At 46.7% G+C, this 17,909-nt stretch overlaps 1 protein-coding gene across 6 annotated transcripts in view; it reads left to right on the plus strand.

Moving 5' to 3' along the window:
- PHLPP2 (PH domain and leucine rich repeat protein phosphatase 2) overlaps positions 1–17,909 on the plus strand; it is a 147,161-nt gene that overhangs the window by 100,169 nt on the left and 29,083 nt on the right. For 4 of the 6 annotated variants that reach the window (XM_030581528.1, XM_030581524.1, XM_030581529.1 and 1 more), the window contains exons 12-18: positions 5,066–5,221; positions 6,018–6,218; positions 8,341–8,503; positions 10,812–10,942; positions 11,976–12,086; positions 12,735–12,929; positions 13,333–13,564. In XM_030581528.1, coding sequence (XP_030437388.1) covers positions 5,066–5,221; positions 6,018–6,218; positions 8,341–8,503; positions 10,812–10,942; positions 11,976–12,086; positions 12,735–12,929; positions 13,333–13,564 — 1,189 coding nt within the window. The remainder of the gene's footprint in view (positions 1–5,065; positions 5,222–6,017; positions 6,219–8,340; positions 8,504–10,811; positions 10,943–11,975; positions 12,087–12,734; positions 12,930–13,332; positions 13,565–17,909) is intronic. The other 2 variants (XM_030581526.1, XM_030581527.1) reach the window with 2 other exon arrangements.

Below are 17,909 nucleotides of genomic sequence, written 5' to 3' on the forward strand. Positions count from 1 at the left end.
CAGCTGTTAAAGTTAAATATTTTTAAATCTGCAGGGCTAGATGTATTGAACCCATGAATATTAAAAGAATTGTCCTAGGAGCACTCTGAACAGTTTGGCTTGATTTTTAACAAATCTGGGAACACCGAAGAAGCGAAAGCTAATGTTGTGTCGATATTTAAAAGGAGTAAACAAGATAACTCCGAAAATTTTTGATTGGCTGGTTAACCTAATGATGAACCTGGGCAAAATCATGAAAAGGCTGATATGAGATACAGTCATAAAGAATTAAATTGTGGTGTCCTAATTAATGCCAGTCAACATGGTCTTATGAAAAATAGTTCTTGTCAAACAAACTTGATACCATTTTTTATCAGACTATAAATTTGACAGACAAAGGTAATTGTGTTGACATAATATACTTATTGTAAGGCATTTGAATCATGACATTCTGATTTAAAAAAAAACCCACTATACAAAATCATATTAAATGTATTAAAAACTGGTAAACAGATACAGAGAAAAAGTAATTATAAATGGGGAATCATCATCCAGTGGAGGTGTGTCTAGTGGCATCCCTCAGGTATCTATTCTCAGCCCAGTGATGTTCAAAAAACGTTACAAGTGATCTGGAAGAAAATATAAAATCATTGGTGGTAAAGTTTGCAGATGACATTAAAAGTGATAGAGTGGTAAATAATGATAGGGACAGGTTAATTGTATGTGCCAGCCTGGATTGCTTGATTTGAAGGGCTCTTTTGAAGAATGTATTTTAACACAGCCATTGGCATAGTCCTGCACTTCATAACAAGGGCTGTTGGTCACATTTATAAGATGGAGGACTGTATCTGGAAGAACAGAGATTCTGGAAAGAAATTACTGGGACATGATAACAAGTTGAATGTGAGCTTTTGGTGCAATCCGATAACTAAGAGTGAATTAAATCCTTAGCAGGAAGCAGTGGGGGGACATTACTGGATACTGTATCCAGTTCTGGAGTCCATACTTTAAAAAGTATATTGACAAATTGAAAAGGCTTCAGAAAAGAGTTACAAGAATGATTTGAGGTCTGGAAAATATGACACCTAGCCAGAGACTAAAGAAAAGCTCAATCTATTTAGAGAGACAGGGAGGGTGAGATAACAGAAGTTGGTCCAATCAAAGATATTACCTCACCCACCTTGTGTCTCTAATATTCTGGGACCAACTTGCCTACAACACTACCTCAATCTATGTAGCTTATTGAAGATTAGGTTAAGAGGTGACTTGATCGCTATATGTATTTCCCTACAGGGGTAAAATATTTCTGATAGTCAACAGCCCTTTAGTTTGGCAGAAAAAGTTATAACAAGATCCAGTGGCTGGAAACTGAGGCTAGGCAAATTCAGAATAGAAATAGTGTGCAAATTTTTAACAGAGGGAAATTAACAGAAACAACTAACCAAGGGATATGATCAATTTTCCATCACTTGAAGTCTTTAAATCAATATTGGATGTCTTTCTAAAAGATGCACCTTAGCTCAAACAGAAGTTACGGGGCTAGAATTTTGGGATGACAGTCTATGGCCTGTACTATGCAGAAGGTCAGAGCAGTTGATCATAATGGTCATTTCTGTCCTCCAAATCTGTGTATGTTTTTTGGGGGCAGAGCTGCTTTAAGTTATAGGCATAGTGAATGCATGGCAAGGGCCAGTGTGCCCAGAGCCATGTGATGATGATAGTATCTCAACTTTCATTTCAATTCCAATTATACTTAATTCAGCCCAAGGTACTTAAGGAACTGGCTGAAGCATGCTCAGTACCATTAGCAGTTATCTTTAAGAACTCCCGAAGGATGAATGAGGTCCCAAAAGACTGGAGAAGGGCTAACACAGAACCTATCTATAAAAAAAGGAACAAAGATGACCTGGGGAATTATAGACCAGTCAGCCTAACTTTAATACCTGGAAACATACCGGAATAAATCATTAAACAATCAGTTTCTAAGTATCTGGAAGATAATGAGGTTATAAGAAATAGTCAGCATGGTTTTCTCAAGAGCAAATCATGCCAAACCAACTGTATTTCCTTCTGTGGCGCAGTTACTTCTTAAGTGGATGGGAGGGGGAAGCATGAAGCAGTAGATGTGATATATCTTGATTTTTAGTAAGTCTTTTGACACAGTGCCACATGACAATCTTATGTTAACTAGATGAAATTACTATAAGGTTGGTGTACAACTGCTTGAAAGACTGTACTTGCAGAGTTGTTATCAATGGTTCACTATTAAATTGGAAGGGTGTATCTAGTGGGGTCCTGCAGGAGTCTATCCTGGGTCTGGTACTATTCAATATTTGCATTAATGACCTGGATGATGGACTGGAGATTATGCTTATAAAATTTGCAGATGACACCAAGCTGGGACAGGTTACAAGCACGTGGGAGGCAGGACTGGAATTCTAAACAGTCATGACAAATAGGAGAATTTGGTCTGAATTCAACAAGATGATATTCAGTAAAGACAAGCGCAAAGTACTTAGGAAGGGAAATCAAATGCACAACTACAAAGTGGGGGTAGTTATTCTTGAAAGGATCTGGGATATATAGTGGATCACAGATTGAATATGAGTCAATAATGTGATGCAGTTGCAAACGGCTAACATCATTTTGGGATGTGTGGTATGTAAGACACAGGAGGTAATTGTCCAGCTTTACTTGTCACTGGTAAGGCCTCAGCTGTAGTACTGTGTTCAGCCATGGGCACCACACTTTAGGAAAGATGTGGACAAATTGGAGAGAGTCCAGTGGAGAGCATCAGAAATGGTAAATGGTTTAGAAAACCTGACCTATGGGGAAAGCTTAAAAAAAACTGGGCAGGTTAATGTAAGAAAAGAAGACTTAGTGGGGACCTGACAATAGTCTTCAAATATTTTAAGGGCTGTTATAAAGAGGACTGTGATCAATTGTTCTCCATGACCACTGGAGAAAGGACAAGAAGTAATGGCTTAATCTGCAGCATGGGAAATTTAGGTTAGAGATTAGGAAAAACTTCTAACTAAAATGGTAGTTAAGCTCTGGAACAGGCTTCCAAGGGAGGTTTTGGAATCCTCACTGTAAGTTTTTAAAAACAGGTTGGACAAACACATATCAGAGATGATCTGGGTTTACTTGTTTCTGACACAGCACAGGAGGCTGGACTTAATGACTGCTTGAGGTGCCTTCCATCCCTACGTTTCTATAATTCTATACTTCTGGTCCTCATAGTGGCAACGAAATACTTGGGTCATATTTTCAAGGTTAATTGATACAGTAACATGTGTCTCGGTATGCAGAGGGCTTGAAACAATAGTTCTGAGATGGAGAACTGCCCTGGCTGTAACTGATGCATAGAGAGGACCAGCAGCCTCTAGAGCAGAGGTATGACCCATGGGACTGTCCTGCCTGGCCATTGAGCTCCCAGCCGGGGAGGCTAGCCCCCAGCCCTTCCCCCACTGTCGCCCTCCTCCGCCACTGTGTGCTCCTGCTGAGCAGTGTGGCAGCGTGTCTGGCTCCAGCTGAGCAGCACGGCTGCCAGACATGCTGCTCTGAATGGCATGGTAAGGGGGCCGGGGCCAGGGGGTTGGATAAGGGGCGGGGGATCCCAGGGGGCAGTCAGGGGATAGGGAGCAGGGGGCAGTTGGATGGGGAGGTCGGGGATGGGGGGGGTTGGATAGGCATGGGAGTCCCGGGGGGGGCCTGTCAGAGGGAGGGGGTTTAGATAGGGGTCAGGGGATGGGGAACAGTGGGGTTGGATAGGGGGTGGGGTTCCAGGGGCGGTTAGGGGTGGAGGGGACTCGGGGGGGCAGTTAGGGGACAAGGAACGGGGGGGTTGGATGGGTCGGGAGTTCTCAGGGGGGCAGTCAGGGATCAGGAAGTGGGAGAGGTCGGATGGGGGCGGGGTGAGGCTGTTTGGGGAGGCACAGCCTTCCCTACCTGGCCCTCCATACAATTTTGCATCTCCAGTGTGGCCCTTGGGCCAAAAAGTTTGCCCACCCCTGCTCTAGAGCCAGGGAATAAGTGCTGGAGCAGACCAGGCTCCTGAAACCCTGAGGGTACTGCACTCGTGTCACTGCTCGGGGAAGAGGGCCACCATCTGCAGTACAGGGCAAGGGCCTCCAGACTCTTCTGAGTAGATGAACGCAGGAATAGGCCACTAATGACTGCTGCTGGCTCCTTCTGGAAGCCAGAGGAGAAGGTGCCTCACCCCAGAGCAGGTGCTGTATGAGGAGAATTGGATGTTACACCTTCATCCTTGGAGCAGGGAAAAAATGATGCTGGTAACTCCTCGGCACCATTCACTGGTGGTTCCCAAATAAGCTTTCACCTGCAGTGGCTTTCAGAGCTCCACAGTATGATGATCTCTTCCTTTCCTACATGTTGTCATGAAATAGATGCCAGCGTCAGCGCTGTTAACTGAATTATCTCACTGAAATTAATGGGGCAGTTTACACCTGTTTGTTATTTTGGGCTGTCTGCAGACTCAGGTGGACATCACTGTAGTGGTTACACTCAGCTCAACTTTCTGAAATTATCTTTGCAGTCATTAGGGCTAGAGACTTGGGTTGTTTTTTAAAGAAAAGCTGAGGTTCTGGAGAACATGATGGCAGCCTCAAAACCACACTGATTTGTTGATCCAGCGCAGTTCGAGCCCAGAATCCCTTAGTCAGCATTGAGAATAGTCCTTTCTGTCAGGAGGAGGAGGTCACTAAATTCTAGTCCATCCTTTGCTGTTCCATTACTCCTTCATCCTATACTGTGAAGTATGCTCAACAGTGTATCTATATACACGTGCCTACAACACAAATCAGCGCTCTCCAGATACGTGTACAGTAGCTTGGATAGAATTGCAGGGGCACTCAGGTACATGTGTGTACACAAAGGTAGGGGCTTGCCCGATCACACATGCCTCTCACTCTTTGCATTGTTTAAAATTCACTGACCCAGGCAATGTAATGTTCTTAAGCCTTAATTTTGTTTAATAACAGGATTAAAGACCAGGATTTTTCTGCTGTGGGGCTCTGAAAGAAGAGTGAGCCAAACTAATTCAATAAGCTCTCTGTCCTCCTAGGACCCTGAGTATTTTGAGTCTTCGGAAGTTGATGGTGGGACACAACCATGTGCAGAGCCTTCCACCTCTGCTGGAACACATTCCCCTGGAGGTGCTGGACCTCCAGCATAACCTGATCACTAAACTCCCGGAGATGTTCTTCTTCAAGGCTCTGAAGTAAGTGACAGCAGAACACATTTTATTAGGATAGAATCTTTTACCTAACTCTGGTGAAAGATCAGATTCCTCTGGTTGTCTCATGTTTGGAGCTGTAAAGGGTTATAGTGCTGCGTGCGTGACTGACCGTGCCAGGTTCTGGGGCTTAATTGCCTGTTGAGTAAGAGGTAATAGGACAGATTCGTGTTTTATGAGGCAGTAATCCAGGTGCCAAGGGGAGAAATCATCCAGCTGACTGCTGAGGGAATCAGGTTTCTGTGTAATAGCAGGAAAGGTGAGTGTAGTCTAACTCACCAGCCCACCAAGGAAGTTGCCTGTAGTTATTGTTGTTTCTCTACCACGGTTCATATGCACATAGGAACACAAAATTCCTGCCCTGAGGAGTTTTCATTCTTTGACACTAGTATATAAGTTTTTGAGGTACAAAGGAGAAAGTAGACAGCCACTTGGATACCACTGTGATAGGTGCAGTATAAAATGTTAAGGGCAGAGAAGAGAGATCACCGGAATGGAATAATCCTAAATAAAAGAAAACACAAGCTTTGTACTCCCAAGTGACTGTGAGAGCCTTCTGAACTCAGCTTTTTTCTACCCATTCCCTGTGTTATCTCTCAACTTAGCTTGCCAATTCTTCAGGGCAGGGACTTCCTTTTTGTTGCAAAGCACTATGTGCATCTCCAGTGCCATATAGCTAGTCATGTTTAGAGTCAGATTTTTAAGGCTTCTGTCACTGTCGTATGTGGTGAAGTTATTTGGATGGGATGGAACCTAATGTCTCTTAATCCATTGTTGTTAGTCTCAGGTGCCTGAATGTATCTGCCAACAGCCTGGAGTCCTTGCCATCTGTTTGCCCTGGGGAAGAGAGTCTCAGCGTGCTGCAGCTACTTTACTTGACCAATAATAACCTCACAGATCTGTGCATCCCTGACCTGGTGGGACACCCAAACTTACGGGTCCTGCACCTGGCAAACAACCAGCTGCAAACCTTCCCTGCGAGGTAAATGCACACAAAAGGTGGGGAAAGGAATTGCTCAGCTTACAGGGCTAGAATCAATCAACTCAGCTGGTTTAGAGTGAGTGGGTTTCCTTCTCTCATTGGGAACTGGTAGGAGATTATCAATGTCATGGTGAGATGCTGTGCCTCTGATATGTGACTCAAGATTCACTTCTTCCCAAGCATCCATCAGAATCCCTCAGGATATTGCTGGCTGCTGTGGTTCCCATACTTCTAGTACATGCCGATCGTGGTGGAGGTGGGGGTGTTTGGCTGGCTGAGCCTGGGATGGCTGCATCGCTAACAGCAGTGGCCAGTGTACTTTACAGCGGCTGTTGATGTGAAGGCTGTTGAATCATACAGTCATAGATTTTCAGGCCGGAAGGCCATTCTGATCATTTAGTCTGACATCCTACATACCTCAGGCCATATAATTTTATCCATTGATTCCTACATTAAGTTCATAATTTGTGGTTGAGCTAGAGCATCTCTCTTAGAAAGGTACCCACTTTTGATTTAAAGACTTCAGGTGACTGACAATCCACCACATCCTTTGGTAAGTTGTTTTGATGGTTAATGACCCTCACTTTAAAAAAAAAAGTGCCTTATATCAAGTCTGAGTCTGTTTAGAGTCAACTTCCAGCCATTGGATTTCATAATGAGTTTGTCTGTTAAAAAGCCATATAGCGTCAGAAATCTTACCCCCTGTAAGTACTTCTAGACAGTGATCAAATCACTTCTTAACCTCCTGTTCAATAAACTAAATAGATTGACCTCGGATCATTTGGTTGGCTCTTCTCGGAACCCTTTCCAGTTTTTGAATATCCTTTTTGAAGTGTGAACATCAGAACTGGACACACTATCCCAATAATGGTCTCACTAGTGCTGTAAGCAGAGGGGATACTACCTCCCTACTTCTTCTTGGTATTCGCTGCCTATACAGCCAAGGATCAAGTTTCCCCTCTTACCCACAGCATTGGAATTGGCATCTCCTGTTCAGGTGGCTATCTACCATGACCCTTAAATCCTTTTCAGAGTTACTACTTTCCAGAAAAGAGTTCCCCATCCTGTAAGTGTGACTTGTGTTCTTTGCTGGTGTATGACCTTGCATTTGTTGTATTTGAACAACATGCACTTCAATAAGCCCAGTATACCAAGTGATCCAGGTCGATCTCCAGAACTGACTCGTCCTTGTTACTCTTTACTATTCCACCAATTTTGTGTCATCTGCAAACTCTACTATAAGTGAGTCTTTATTTTCTTCATTGGTAACGGTTTTGAATAGCATTGGGCCATCAACAGACCCTGCAAGACCCAACTAGAAAAGCCCCTATTGGATGATGATTCCCCATTTAGATTTATTTTTGGTGATTTATCAGTTAGCCAGTTTTTAATGCATTTAATCTGTTGATGTATGTGTTGTATACCATGTCTTACAGAAGTCTAAGTGTATTATGTGAACACATTTATCTATGTTATCCAAACTTGTAGTCTCATAAAAAAACTGTATCTAGATTGTTTGACAAGACCTATGTTCATAAAACCATGTCGACTGGCATTAATTATGCTACTATCATTTAATTCCTTATTGATTGTATCCTATATCGGCCTTTCCATGATTTTGCCTAGGGTCAATGTCACGCTAATTAAGCTATTGTTTCATGCCATTTATCCTTATTAAATAAAACATTAGCTTGTTTCCAGTCATCTGGGACTTCCCCAGCATTCCAAGATTTGTTAAATATCTACACTAGTGACCCACAGAGCTTCTCAGTCAAGTCCCTGGAAACTCATGAGTGCAAGTTCACTGGTCCTGCTGAGTTGCCTGTGATGAGTTTCTCTTCTGCTTTCATGCATGTAGGAGCCAGGAGCAAAGGAATCGGACTACTGGGCAAATCCTGGCCTGACAGTCCCTGTTCTCACTGCCATGTCTCCTTGGACTTGATGGCTATCTCCTATCCATAAATCAGAAGCACAGCTAGTAAGCAGCTGAACCTTTCCTTCTGCTGCTTCTCTAGTTTCTCCTGCCCAGGGAGCAGATTAACCCTTTGGGTCCTGTGCCTATGAATTCTGATGGTGGTAGGTTCTGGCTCATGAGATGTGCTACTTTGGATTTCCCCTTCAGCAAACTGAGCAAACTGGAACAACTGGAAGAGCTGAACCTGAGTGGCAACAAGCTGAAGACAATTCCTACAACGATCGCAAACTGCAAGCAGCTGCACACACTTATTGCACACTCAAATGAGATCAGTATCTTCCCAGAGATCCTGCACCTACCTCGTATTCAGGTACCCCTGAAGGGTGAAAGGTTTCAGGAAATATTTGAGGTGGAGGGATAATAGTGGAATTGCTGGGAGAGGAACTGCAGGCTCCAGCATTATAGATGCAGGTCCCAGAGAGGGTATAATATGTGCATCCTATATCTATTCTGTTCCTTCTTGTTTGTCTCCTCTCTAAATTAAAGTCACAGATTTTCATTCCCTCCTTCATATTCATTGTCCATCTTTGAACCCCCTCCATTTCTATCATTTATGAAACACGAGGAGCAGAACTGAACCCAAGTCCAGCTGAGAGTGTCCTGCACATATCTATATGGGGCCCAATCACTACATTTCCCACCACCTCTGACCACCATCCCCATGGGGCCCTGTTACTACCTTCTCCACCCCATTTAGGATCTCCCTCCCAGCTCCTAAGAGCTATGTCATTATATAAGAACAGCCATACTGAATCAGATCACAGATCCATCAAGCCTAGTATCCTGTCCTCTGACAGTGGCCAATGGCAGATGCCCCAAAGGGAACGAACAGACAGGTTATCATCAAGTGATCCATGCCCTGTCACCCAATCCCAGCTTCTGGTATACAGAGGCTAGGGACACCATCCCTGCCCATCCTGGCTAATAGCCAGTGATGGACCTATCCTCCATGAATCTATCTAGCTCCCTTTTGAACCCTGTTATAGTATTGGCCTTCACAAAACCTTCTGGCAAGGAGTTCCAGAGGTTGACAGTGCGTTGCATGAAAAATACTTCCTTGTGTTTGTTTTAAACCTGCTACCTATTAATTTTATTTGGTGGCCTCTTGTTCTTGTATTATGAGAAGGAGTAAATAACACTTCCTTATTTACTTTCTCCACACCAATCATGATTTTATAGACCTCTATCATATCCCCCCCTTAGTCGCCTCTTTTCCAAGCTGAAAAGTCCCAGTCTTATTAATCTCTCCTCCTATGGCAGCTGTTCTATACCCCTAATCATTTTTGTTGCCCTTTTCTGAACCTTTTCCAATTCCAATTCCAATCTATCTTTTTTGAGATGGGACAACCACATCTGCACACAATATAGAAGATGCGGACATACAATTAATTTATATAGAGGCAATATGATATTTTCTGTCTTATTATCTATCCCTTTCTTGATGATTCCCAACATTCTGTTTGCTTTTTTGACTGACGCTGCACATTGAGTGGATGATTTCAGAGAACTTTCCACAGTGATGCCAAGATCTCTTTCTTGAGTGGTAACAGCTAATTTAGTTTAGTATAGTTGGGATTATGTTTTCTAATGTGCATTACTTTGCATTTATCAAAATTAAACTTCATCTGCCATTTTGTTGCCCAATCACCCAGTTTTGTCAGATCCTTTTGTAGCTCTTTGCAGTCTGCCTGGGACTTAACTATCTTGAGTAGTTTTGTATCATCTGCAAATTTTGCCACCTCTCTGTTTACCCCTTTTTCCAGATCGTTTATGAATATTTTAAATAGGACTAGGCCCAGTACAGATCCCTGGTGGATACCACTATTTATCTCTCTCCATTCTGAAAACTGACCATTCATGCCTATCCTTTGTTTTCTATCTTTTAACCAGTTACCAATCCATGAGAGAACCTTCCCTCTTATCCCATGACTGCTTATTTTGCGTAAGAGTCTTTGGTGAGAGACCTTGTCAAAGGCTTTCTGAAAATCTAAATACACTATATCCACTGGACTTCCTTTGTCCACATGCTTGTTGACTCCCTCCAAGAATTCTAGTAGATTGGTGAGGCATGATTTCCCTTTACTAAAACCATGTTGACTATTTCCCAACAAATTATGTTCATCTATGTGTCTGACAATTTTGTTCTTTACGATAGTTTCAGCCAGTTTGCCCGGTACTGAAGTGAGGCTTACTGGCCTGTATATTTCCAACTCCATCCCATTGCTGATCTGCACTTGGTGGTGGGTTTCATCACTACATTCCCCACTCCACTACCAGTTAGATCCCAGAAATGTGTCATGAAAATGCATCTGACAGGCCTGACCTACCAGTGGAAAAGAGACTTAGAAGCTGCTAAGGCAAATAACTAGTGATCTGTGACCCAGAACTGAGAGAGACTGTCTCCCTGAAGATGTTACACTCCCCTTATAATATGGAGTTGAAGATATAGCAGCAGGGTCTCTGGGGGCTGGAGAGAGATCCAAAATGAGGTGGGGAATGTAGCGATGGGGCACTGGAAGGTGGGGTGAAAAGAGGTATAGAGGGGAAATGTAGTGATGGAGCCCTTAGAGAGGTTGCAGGAAGGGATCCCTCTCTGTTATGTTTTCTCTGTTCTGCAGTTTGTAGACTTGAGCTGCAATGAACTAACTGAAATCATGATCCCTGAGGTGCTGCCAGCAACCTTGCAGGAGCTGGACCTGACTGGAAACACGAACCTGGTGCTAGAACATAAGACCCTGGACATCTTCAGGTGAGTTGTGGGGCTGCCAGGCCAATGAAGCAAGAAGCTCTCTGGGAAGGGCTTATCAAGCTGAGCATAAGCACAGAAGAAGCATTTTAATACAGACAAATGCAAAGGAACATGGAATGCAGGCCATCTGTGCAAGAGAGGGAACTCTATTCTGGGAAGCCATGACTCTGAAAAAGACTTGAAGGATCATGGAGATTAAGCAGCTGAACGTGAGCTCCCAATGCGATTCTGTGGCCAAAAAGGGCTAATGCGATCCTTGGTTCTGTAAACAAGAACCTCAAGTAGGAATAGGGAGGTTGTTTTACCTCTGTTTTGCACTGATGCGACCTATTCGGCAATAGTGTCCAGTTCTAGTGTCCACAACTGAAGAAGGATGTTGATAAATTAGAGAGGGTTCAGAGAAGAGCCACGAGATGATGAAAGGACTAGATAACATACCTTATAGAGAGAGACACAAGGAGCTCCATCTATTTAGCTTAACAAAGAGAAGGTTACGGGTGATTTAATCAGTCTCTAAGTACCTACACAAGGAACACGAATTTTATAATGAGCTCTTCAGTCTAGTAGACAAATATATAGCAAGATCCAATGGTTGAAAGTTGAGGCTAGACAAATTCAGACTGCAAATAGGTGTACATTTGTATCTGTGAAGCATGTACCAGAGGTGGAAGTAATGTGTTGACTGGGTCACTGAGCGCAGCAAAAGCCGTTGACATCCCCTTCCCACAGTTACTCATCCATAACTGGCTAATGCTGTCTGTTTTGCAGCAGTCAAAATGCAGATGCTGGCTCTACACCAGCATAGAACTGTCAGGCAAAGAATCTCTTGGCACCTTGTAGATACATAACAGCCCATGGAAGACTTCATCCTTAATCTCCTTTCCTGGTCTCAGCTTCTTTCAAGGGGCTGCTTTCTATGAACTCTAGATTGGTAGGGTGAACTGGCCTTTAACGCTAATGCTTATATTGAAATGCCCCAGGCTGTTATGCAGTCTGTGGGAGCAGAATGACCTTTGTGGTGCTGTCTCTGCAGTCACATTTCCACCTTGAAGATTGATGCCAAGCCCTCCCTTACGGCAGACTCAGCACTTTCCTCTATGCTTTGGAATCATGGGTTAGCCGAGATGGCTGGCCAGAGGAATAAGTGAGTATTATTTCCTGATGTGAGGCTCACACTTGGATCCTGAGACACCCACTCTGTTCTGGGGCACAGGCAGCATACATTGCTGAATGACCACCAGTCAAACCCTGCTGTCCCCAGGAGCTAGCCAGCCTTCTGTGGCCTCCTGGATCATTTGCCTTCTCCTGGCAACTGGGGCCTCCCTTCCCCACTCCCTTCCTTGACTAAAGTCCACATGCTCTGGGACACTGAAGGTCTCTGCCCTCCATCCCTGCGTAGAGCAGCCTTTGCTCTCAATGTGTGTGTGCGCAGAAACCACTAGGTAGAACTGCTTATGCACTCCCCATACAGGCTCTGCATGTTCCCTCCTGTGCTGGCGAGGAAAGATGGCCCCATTGGTCCAGGCACTAGCCTTGGACTTGAGAAACCTGAATGTATGTACCAGTTCCCTAGCAGACTTTGTATGTGACCTCAGGTAGGTCACTTAGCCTCTCTTTGCCTCAATTCCCAATATGTACTGAGATATGAGTAATGAGATAATAGCACTGCCCTGCTTCACAGGGGTGTGTGAGGAGACGTATTTTGGAGATTGTGAGTCACTCAGATACTATGGTCATGAGGCCATATAAATACCCCAAATAGATTCAAGTTGCTTTTACCCTCCCCCTGTAGGCTCTGTGTGTCGGCCCTGGCTCTGGGGAGCTTTGCCGACAGTGTGGAAGCTGTGTACGGCATGTTCGACGGTGACAAGAATGAGGAGCTGCCTCGTCTCCTGCAATGCACTATGGCAGATGTGCTACTGGAGGAGGTGCAGCAGTCGAACATAGACTCTGTTTTCATGTGTAACACTTTCCTGGTCTCCCACAGGTAGGCTAGTAGGTGCTGGGAGCACCTGTTAAAACTGGTCAGACTGATGCATGGAGATGTGAGAAAGGCCCAGGAGAGATCCTGTCCCAGTGCAGGGTAGGGAGGGCGCCCCTGTGAGCAAGGATTTGTTTGTTCCCGCAGTTTGATAAATGGGTGAGAAATGTGAGGAGGAGGCTCAAGTGGGTGGCTGATTTGTGGAGGGGAGAGGGTGCCGTCTCACGTCTATGGGGGAGAGGGAATCTCACTTGTTGATGCAGGATCGAGTGTGGATGGTCTCTGCAGGGTGTTCAGCTGCATCCCTAGGGTCATGGGTATATACATCGCTCTGATACTTAGGACCTGTTTGTTAAGTACCTATCGTTGGAAGCTGTGTTCTTTTCATATTGTCTCTTCCTTCCAATAGGAAGCTGGGGATGGCTGGCCAGAAGCTGGGCTCTTCTGCTGTTCTCTGCTGTATTCGACATGATGCTACTGACCTGGCTGGCAGCTTCACTCTGACATTGGCCAATGTGGGCACATGCGAAGCTATTCTGTGCCGCAGTGGAAAACCCCTGCCTCTTTCCAAAGTCTTCAGCCTCGAACAATATCCTGAGGAGGCCAGGAGAGTCAAGGAGCAAAAAGCCATCATAACAGAGGTCAGTTCTGCCTTTCTGCAGCTCAGCTTTCATCCTGCAATATGGGTTTAATAGCAGCACCGGGCTCTAACCTGCTGCAAGCGGCATCACAGCAGAGTCTCTACAGAGATAAATATTTGCATCTCTTTTGTCTCTTCTGCTTTCCAGCTCTGCTCCTGCTGCTGGTGGGACATTCAGCATTGAGCATTCTTGAAATGCCATGCTGAACAGATAGCTGGGCATATCTGGGAGGGTGAGGGATAGGTATGAGAAGCCAGCATATCTAAAACCCCACATGCCAGAACAAACTGCCAGCTGGTGTGTGGTGTCTCCCTGAGGCTCATGGTGAAGGCCCTGATCTAAGCAAAAGGTCATTCACTTAGTGAAACAAATGAGCTGCTTCACCTCTTCGCTCCCTCTAGCATGGGACCACATGGATGGGGATAGATTTTAAAATGGTCATAATTTTCTGGGCTAAAAGTTAGGGTGAATTGGATCTTGTGCAGCAGGGCTCTGACTGACTATATTATGTGTGTGCGGGGAGAGGGGTCGCATCTTATTCTGAAAGATCTATTCTTCTTTAAGTAATGGTCCCTATGTGGATTCCAACTGTGAGTGCGTATACGTGCCATGTGCTGCAGCTGGAACTGTTCATAGTAGTGTCTGTCGACCTGAATGTGCGTTAACTACGTGGTGCGTCTGAGGCTTTAAGAAGCTGTGCGGGTCGATGCCGCTCCAGTACCCTCTTACCACCGCATGGCCAGAGTCAGAACCCCCATTCCTCGGTGATTGTAAGCTTGTTTCGAGTTCTCTGGTTCTTGCTGTATATAGTTATTCATAGAGTAGTTGTCCATCCTTGTTTTTCCTGTCCCTTAGTTGTTAGTAGTCATTTGTTAGGAATAAAAATCCAAGACTTTTCCCTTGGTGGGACTCTCTTCCTGGCCAGGTGACTTTGCCCAGACAAGCAGAGTTTGAGTATGGTGCTTTCTGCCCTCGCTCATTCTCTGTGACCAAAGAACATCAACGGTGCCTCTACTGTCTCAGCAAAGCTCACATCCCTACACACTGCTCTATCTGCTGCTCCTTCCCACCCTAAACTCAGGAAGCTTGTGAGTTTTGCCCATAAGTTCCTTATGGCGGAGGCTACGTGCCCTCGTGCACCACAGAAACCAACACCAGCGGATCTGTTGGACAGTGGCTCTGCACCAGCAGCCAGCCCTCCTCCCAATCTGTCCTGCCCAGCACCAGTGACACTGCCACATCCAAATATGCACCATGTGCATAAAAAGCACACACATGGGCACAAGCGTAGCATTTCCTCCCCAGGCCGTGGCAGGTTGGCTGAGAAGTCACACAACAAAGATGAGGCTCCCGCTGTGAAGAAGTCTCATTCTGAGCAAAAATCCCAACACCGTGCTCCAGCGAGGATGACCTTGACCCCAGTACCAAGCCTGCAGTCTTCGCCTCCACCTTCATCCAGTCTGCTGGGACCATCCAGTATCTCCTGCCTGGTCCCATGCACCCCAGGGTGCCTGTCTCCCTTAACTGAGCTACTGCTGCCATTTGCTGGCTCTCTGCCACAACCCGCACTGCCGACCACACATGGTCCTCCATTCCTATCTGAGGAGCCTTTCCTATTGATGGACCTGCCCCCTCCATTGTTTCCGGCTGCTCTGATGGTCCCATCAGTTCCAACGGCTCTGCCCCTGACGGATCCTTCTACGGAATCGGACTGATCCTCCAAGGCAGATCCTGCCTTCTCACCAGCCTGTTCATACAGCCCAGATCCCAACAGGCAGCCCTACCCACCAACTTACGGACGCTTTGCCGATCCGTAGTTCACCTACCCGAGGGGATCCCCAGTTCCAAGCAACCCTTATGCGTGGCCCTCTTGAGCAGCTTGGGACCCATAGTAGCATTGTATGCACCGCCACCACTATCCATCTGCTGCCACCGCCTATGAAGCCCCTTTGGATACCCCCGTTCCGCCGGATCCACTGGCACTGCTGGACTAGTTGGCTCCGCCAGTCCCCACTAGCGTCATCTCCTCTCCTGATGACACGCTCATCCCTCCCTCTCTCTTGCCTCCAGATGATCATGCCAAGTATCAAGCCCACCTTCATCCTATGGCCACTGCCCTCAAACTTCCTGTGGAGAACGTCCAGGATCCTCAAGACCAGTTCATGGATATTCTGCATCCTCCAAGCCACACTCGTACTGCCCTAATGCCATCCTTCAACCTGCCCAAGCAGTCTGGCACACACCAGCTTCCTGTACGTCTACTCCAAAGCGAGCTGAACGCTGCTATTTCTTGCCGGCCAAGGGTATGGACATCCTTTTCCAGCACCCCCCTCCAAGTTACCTGGTATTCCAGGAAGCTACGGAGCGTGCCCACCACACACCCCCTACCAGGCAGCCAAAAAGCTCGGCCTTATCAAGCATAAGGTTTACTTCTCTGCGGGCCTCTAATTTTGTATAGCCAAGCCGTCCTGGCCAAATATGACTCACGCTCCTTTGCCAAACTGGCACAATTCAGGGACTTTCTTCCCCCAGACAAGCAGGGGGGACTTTCAGTCACTCATAGACGAGGGCATGTTTCTCACCAAAGTCACGCTTCAGGCTGCAGTGAACACTGCAGATACTACCTCCCGATCGCTGGCCTCTGCGGTGGTTTTCCACCGCGACTCATGGCTGCAAGTCAGCGGCATCCCGGAGGAGGTCCAGACAACCCTTGAAAAGACCTCCCCTTCGGTAACAACAAACTTTTCAGTGACAGGAGGGACAAGTCCCTTCACTCCCTGAAAGACTCCCGAGCCACCCTCCGATCCCTGGGCTTCGACACCCTGGTCCCCACTTGTCGACGAAACTGGTCCTCCTTCTGCCCCTGCCCTTGACAAACTTACCAGCCTTATCCACAGCGCCAGCCTGAACTACCCCATCGCCGCCCATGCTCTCAACGCCTGCAACAATCTTCTGCCCCTACCTGGGCTGCCTCCATGTTCACCCACTGTACCCTCAGACACAACTTTTGACACCTTTGCAGAGAACCATGAACCTTTCTTCATTCTGCTGGTTACACCCCACATCATCTTCGGCGACCACCTTGCCGTCTTCGCCCACAGCCGGGCCAAGATTGCCACTGACCAATGGGTGCTCGATGTCATTCGCCATGGCTACCTAATAGAGTTCTTTCTTTTCCTCCTCGCCACCCTCCCCAGGGTCGCACTTTGGACCCCTCCCAATACCACTCCTCCAACAGGAAGTGGATGCCCTCCTCTGCAAGAGTGCCGTAGAGCCAGTACCACAATGCCATCGCGGCCATGGCTTTTACTGCACCTATTTCCTCATACCGAAGAAAGGGGGTGGTATCTGCTGTAACGGGGTCAGACCAGACGACTACAGGAGAGTGCTCCTATTGGGTTCTAGGAAGTGGATGGGTGGAAGCCTGCCCACTGCTAAAGGACCTCTCCCCAGCCCAAGGGGAAGATCCACAGGACCTGGAAGTCAAATGATTCCAGGGGACAACTAATGAAATAACAGGGACAGCAGTGAGGTCAAAGGGTCAGACGAAGGGAACCTGACGGGGACACCGAACAGAGAACCCCAGACAGTGCCAACTGCTCCTCGAAGATGTCAAGGGAGCCAGCGGATGCCACCCAGAGGAACTCTGCCTGGGTCCGTGAGCAGACGGATGTTCGGAAATAGGCCCCACAGTCACAGGAGACCCCATCAGCCAGCCTCCTCTCCCTGGTTTTGTGGATGGCCATTTTAGCCATGGCCAGGAGGAGGTTGACCAGGAGGTCTCTGGATTTTGTGGGACCATGGATAGGGAGTGCGTAGATAAGAAGGTGAGGGGAAAAGTGCAACCAAAACCATAACAGGATGTCTAAGAGGAGCTGGAATAGGGGCTGCAACCTGGCGCACTCCAGGTGAATGTGTGCCAGGGTCTCCCTCATGCCACAGAAGGGGCAGGTGTCCGGGGTGGGGGTGAACCACGCCAAGTACATGCCTGTGCTCATGGCTCTGTGAAGGAGCTGCCAAGTGATAGGTTAATTAGGACACCTGGAGCCAATTAAGGGGCTGCCAGAACCTGTTAAGAACCTCCCCTCCAGCCAGATAGGAGTGTGCGATAGGAGCTATGGGAGGAAGGCGAGCGGCTGCACCGCGACCTGCACCGCGGTGACACCCTTTGCACGCCTTCACATGTGCTGCCTCCAACTTTGGCTCTGCTTGACTTACAACACATAGAGGGACCCTCTCTCCAAGCTGGTCCTCTTCCTCCACTTCCATCCTGGCCTCCCTCACTTGGTGGTGCAGCCCGTCCTGATGGGCATCCCTTTCACACCTCTGGTGTCATGCACCACCC

Source organism: Gopherus evgoodei, chromosome 12, assembly GCF_007399415.2.
Source record: "Gopherus evgoodei ecotype Sinaloan lineage chromosome 12, rGopEvg1_v1.p, whole genome shotgun sequence".
Taxonomy (NCBI): Eukaryota; Metazoa; Chordata; order Testudines; family Testudinidae; genus Gopherus; species Gopherus evgoodei.